The 6,000-nt window shown below is 21.6% G+C and overlaps 1 protein-coding gene across 4 annotated transcripts in view; it reads right to left on the reverse strand.

Annotated features, from left to right (window-relative positions):
- Nucleotides 1-4,825, reverse strand: part of LOC145833957 (uncharacterized) — a 71,613-nt gene extending 66,788 nt beyond the window's left edge. For all 4 annotated transcript variants that reach the window (XM_082941240.1, XM_082941241.1, XM_082941238.1 and 1 more), the window contains exons 1-2: nucleotides 4,718-4,825; nucleotides 3,896-4,021 (exon numbers count right to left, since the gene is read on the reverse strand). In XM_082941240.1, the coding sequence (XP_082797366.1) occupies nucleotides 3,896-4,021; nucleotides 4,718-4,745 (154 nt within the window). In that variant the 5' untranslated portion in view covers nucleotides 4,746-4,825. The remainder of the gene's footprint in view (nucleotides 1-3,895; nucleotides 4,022-4,717) is intronic.
- Nucleotides 4,826-6,000: the final 1,175 nt, after the last annotated feature.

The following is a 6,000-nucleotide window of genomic DNA, read 5'->3' on the forward strand; positions in this document are numbered from 1 at the left end:
AAATAAACTGTTTTTGTTTATTCTTTTTCTCAAATGCAAAACAGAAAAATTTTTGAATTTTTTATTAGTTCCTATTTCGTTTGTTTAAAGCATTCAGATTAAAAAGCTTACTTATTTTTTTGTTCTACTACAATGTTTATCTGACTTTGAAACAAATTGTATTGAAAAATAGCAAAAAGTTTGTTTAAGAGCTTTTTTAATAACTGCAAAAAATATGCAATAAATTAACTATCTTACTTTTTAGCAATAAACTAATTTTGTTTAGAGACGCTTTTGACAAAATTTGTGTAATTAGAAATCAATAGAGTTTGTTGATAGCTTCTTGTTTAAACAACTGAAAATAAAAACATTTTTGCAAAGATTTAATTAGTTCTTTTCTACGTTTGTTTAAATTTTGAGATTTTTTCATTATACTGAGCTGAACTGAATTAACTATCTTTGATTTAAACAGACTGTTTTTGTTTAGTGAACACAAGTTTGCAAAAATTAGTATTATAAAACCTAATAAACTTTCCAAGTACTTCTTGCTCAAACAAACAATACAACTTTACTTCCTCGTCTAGAATTTCACAAAATTATGTTGTAAACTCACATTAAGTGTTTACTATTTTGCAGCTAGTAACTACAAAGAGCTTGTGCTATTTATTTAATTTGTTTTTCTTTATTTATAGCAGTTTTGATTTACTTCAATTTTATTTGAACAGTACTCATTCAGGTGGTTTTTATTTCTTACAAAATTAGATTTTATGACATTTATTGCCTGTGTATTGTTTATTACATAACAAAAAAAGCAATAAATTTTGATTGCAAAAATTTCCTCTTTTTGTGTTTACACTTTTTTTTTACATTTTTGAGACCAGTTACTAAAGTTTATATATATTTTATTACTATAGTTTATTTACATTTTACAATTTTAGTTTGTTTTACTTTTACACCAAAAGTTATTTTTGTTCATTCAACTAGCTTGTTTTATCTTTTTTTTTTGCTTTTTAGTGCCAGCTATGTATTGCAACCTTAAATGAATTTGTCTTATGTTATATTTTAGTTTATTTAAGTTAAACAAGTGTTGTTATCTAATACATCATATGATAGTTCTTTATTGTAACTTGCATTTATAAAACACTTGTTGCTATAGACTAAAATACTAAACAAATTAGTTACATTTCGTTATTGTCATACTAAACTGATTTGTTTTTAATTATATTTAGAAATTTTTTAAACTCATTAAAATATTAGTAATGTAACACTTTAAATGTACTTACTAAGAGTTATAAAAGGCTTAAAATTAAAAAATAAAATAAAATAAAAAAATTAATTGTTTCAAAACATGCTTAATCAAGTAACTAACTTAAGCATTACAACATAATTAAAACCCATAATAATGATCCTCTTTTAAAAACATTTCCAACAACATAAAAAACAACACTAATATATGATAAAAAATAAACAAAAAAGACAAATGTAGTAAATTCAAAGAACTGTTAAAGGTTTCTTAAAAACACATTTAAAACAAGTATTCATATGAAAAACAAGTATTAATATTATAAATCACGAATTTCAACTCAATAAACTCAACAGTTTAGAATTATATGGCAGTTACAAAGTAATATAAGTTTAATTAGTTACATTTGCTATCAACTACCAACGGAATTAAAATGCTCAAAGTCCACTTTAAAAACATTTTATATATAAACTTTTAATTCCCAGGTGGTTTTTTGTATGCACTTGTTTCAATAGCAGCAATTAAAATTCTATTTATAATCTCAATTTGTTATTTACAGTTTAAAAATTTTACATGAAAAACATAAAAATAACAATTTCTTACAACAATTCATTTTACCAACTGGTAATGTTTTTTTTATTTAATTTTAAGTTTATAACAAAAAAAATTCTAAACTGTATTATTTATGTTTGGCTTTACTTTTAAACAAACAATTTGAACAAAATACATCATAAATACAGTTAACAACACTTGAATTAATTATTAAAACAAGATTAATTATCGTTCAGGGAAAAACAAATTCAGTTGTACAAAACAAATGCTTCCTGTTTCCACAGGTTAACTTTAAACATTTTCAAATGAAAAGCATGCAGAAGTAATTAAAAAGTTCATTCTCAATCATGTTAAACTAAAATTTATCATGGCATAGGTTGCTACAATTTAATTTATTTGCTTGACTTAAACTTACTACAACTTAATTGATTTTAATTAGCTCAACTTAGAGTTGAACATTTCATTGAAATTCATAGTTCTCGAAAAAAATACGCACTTGTATTTAATAGTTTTATGTTGAACTTTAAGTAATATTTAATTCTCAGCTAGCTTTATGATTTTAACCAATACTAAACAGTCTAAGAACTTTTTTAACCAATTTTTTGGAACTAAATAGTTTTCTACATTAAGAATCTTATAATTTTATACTAAAGACCAGTTAAAGTTTCATTGATCACATTTAAAAAATATTTTTTATTTTAAATCAAAATATAATATATACTACTTTTAAAAGTTTTTTTTTAATTCCCAACACTTTCATATAAAATATAATTTTTTTGCAAAAAGTCCTACATATATATTTTTTCCAGTTAACAAAACAATATGCATAACACTGAAATGAAAAATGTTAACCAAATAAATGATAAGAAACAAAAAATAAATGCAAATATGACACAATTATTAATTTACCCTGTTTAGCTTTGAATTTCATCATTTTAATTGTCCTAGACTGCAATTTGAAGAAATAAAATATGATTGTTACATGAAAAATCATAAAAGCATTATTTTAATAAGTAATCTTAAAATAACTCAGTTATTTTGATAGTGATAATTATCAAAATTCTAATAAAACTAATAAGACATGATTGATTAATCAGTATTGTTCTACTTAGTTTTAAACAATTTGTTTTGAAAAACATCATATATCAAGTTTATTCCTACATATTGAAGTTCATTCAAACTAAAAAATAAAAATTTTGCTTTTCAATTAATTTTAAAATAAAATTTTTTAATTGCACTTGAAATATTAAAATATATTTGATAAATTTATGTACATAATTATGCATCTATATTTTGATAAGCCTTAAGAAGTATAATGTAAATAACTATATATTTTTTTTTTCTGACTATTAACTTCAAAAAGTATCATAAATATCTGAACAGTCTCATTAAGCTTACCTAAACTATATTTTAAGTTTCAAAAATAAATTGGAAGGTTACTTTTACAAGTACTTATACAGTTAGTAGTTTGTTATACCTTATGGGACCAAAAAATACATTGAACATATTTTATACAACAGACCAAATTCTAACAATTCATTTAATTTAAAACAGTTTCAGCATTTACCAACAACTAAAAAGTACATTTATTTTCAGCAGCTGTTTGAGTCTTGTTTCAGACAAACTGTTATTTGTAAATGCATACTATTGTTTTCTATACTATGTAAAAAATATGTCATGTCATATGTACTTAAAAGCATTAAAAAATATAATTTTAAAAATTTAAGTTAGATCTTTCTAGATTAAAATTGTGATTACTTAAAAAGTTTAATTATTGTAAGATTTATATACAATTTTGGCTACTTTTTAAGTAGTTACAATTTTAATCTAAAAGTATCTAACTTTAATTTTTGTAAATTATATTTTTGATGCTTTTAAGTACATATGACATGACACAACTATCAATACTTTATCTACCTATTAAACAACTGAGGATTTTTATTTTACTTATATTACACGCTTAAAGTAGTCAAAATTGTATGTATATCTTGTAGTAATTAAACTTATCAACTATTAATACTTTAGATTACTTCATAGTCGATTATTCATTTTATTTCTTTTGACTTTAACCTACATATTATACAAGTCAGCACTTTTATTTTACTTATATTACACGCTTACCTTTAACTTTCCTTAAGTACTTGTTTCTTTTCAAATAGCTGATTGTGTCACTACCACTGAATGAGTGTTTTATCGCTGCTTTGCTCTTTTTCACTTTCCTCGCTACTTCTTGGCCAAGAGAGAATTCTGATAAGTTTTTTTTTTACTTTATTTATATCTGTTTCTTTTAGAAACTGTAACAAGCTAATGGCAAGAAATTTGTAAGTTTGTATACTCTTATACAAAAATAAGTTAAAAACTTTGAACATTGAAAAATTATGTAACATTAAGTTTTTGAAGTTTTATTAAGTATATACTTTGTTTACTACTTACATAAAAAGGTAAAAATTATATTTTATGCTTTTAAATTACTTAATTTCACTTGTCAGAAATATTTTAGAAACTTTATCGAATAATGAAAAGCTTATTAATTTATTGGGTATTTCTTTATAGCTCTTTTATACCAACTTGGTTAATTTTAAATTTTAAATAAATTAATTGCAAGGAGTAGTTTTCTAAAATCTGTGAAATATAAAAACTATTAAATGATATTCTAAAATGGCCTAAAATAAACAAAATTTATATAAGCATTTACATTCATATTGTATAGTAGAACAGTAATTTTTTTAACCAAAATTAGCAAGTATATTTATTTAAATTATAAAAACATCTTCATAGTTTTTATTCTACTCAGTGAAGTGCTTAACTGAATCATTTTTTATAAATAAAGTAAAAATATTTGTAGTTTATCAAACCTACAGAGTACCTTAACATGTTGGCACATATTACAAATGCACGTTTTAAACTTAATAATTAGAGAAAATATTAATTTAAAAAACAAACCTTTTTTAATAGTAGTGGTATCTGCCATAAGTATCTTATTAACAACTTTTTTTTCTTTTGCTTTCAAAGAGCTAGTTCCATTAAAAATACTAATGAACTTAATTCTGTTATTACTTTAAAATTAAGATAAAATTTTATAATTTTCATTCATTTAGAAAGTAAATATTTCTCCAGTTTGTTTGCCTAAGTTAATTTGTATAAGATGCATAAGCTATTGTTTATAGAAACATTAATTAATTGAATTTTTACAAATCAAATAAATTTCTAACTGCCCAGTAACTTTTTACAAAAATTTTAACATAATTAACTTAAAGTAACAAAAATTTAATTAACTAATATTCAAAAGCTATAATGCAAGATAAAAAAATTATAGAACTTAAGTAGGTGCTTATTTTAAGATAAACTTTAAGAGAAACTGTAAAATCTAAACAAAATTTTAAAATATAAATGTAGTTAAGTGCAAATAATGGATTTTCATTTGGTAACAGGAGATTATTTTAACTAGGTTGTAAAATATATTTTGTTATTATTTATAGTAAAAAATACTTTAAAAATGTATTTTTTTTAGTTTTTTTATAAGTTTATATTAAGATTATATTAAGTGTGTTTTAGTTTTATTTACTCTTATTAAGAGTGTTTGATGAAATATGATAGAATAGAATTTATACTTTATAAAAATCTTCACATAGTAATTCAGGTATATAAATCAATTTAATGTAATTATTTAATTTTTATCAAATTCTAGCATAATAATTAAATCAACACTTTTTTGTTATAAATAAATTATTATTTTAAATATTATAAATATGCTTTTTATTTGAACCATGAAACACAAATGATGACATTACAGTGTTTTGCTTAAGTAATATAGCTTCTATTTATTATGACTAATTACTTTTTTTATCACTAAATATCTTAATAAAAACACTATTTTCAACTTGTTTTTGTAATTAGTAATCATGTCATACATAAAATTTGCTTTCAAAACTTAACAATTGAAAACTCAGTTATATAATAAATGCTATTTTTTGCTTAAACATTAGTTGTAAAACTAAATTTTGTTTATCTTTAAGCTAGCTTTTCAACTATCAAAATTTATTCTATGATTTCAATGATTTGTTGTTTTCAAAAATTAATGATTTGTTTATAATTGTTTACACCAAGCTAGCACCTCAATGAAAAAGAAATAAAAAAAAAAGAATTGATTCAAACAAAGACAAGTATACTAACAATGTTTATAATTTAAAATAACTCATGTCAGAAATATTTTTTTTCAAACTGTT

The sequence above is a fragment of the Thalia democratica genome, chromosome 4, assembly GCF_965202585.1.
Source record: "Thalia democratica chromosome 4, ktThaDemo2.hap1.1, whole genome shotgun sequence".
NCBI classification, from domain to species: domain Eukaryota; kingdom Metazoa; phylum Chordata; class Thaliacea; order Salpida; family Salpidae; genus Thalia; species Thalia democratica.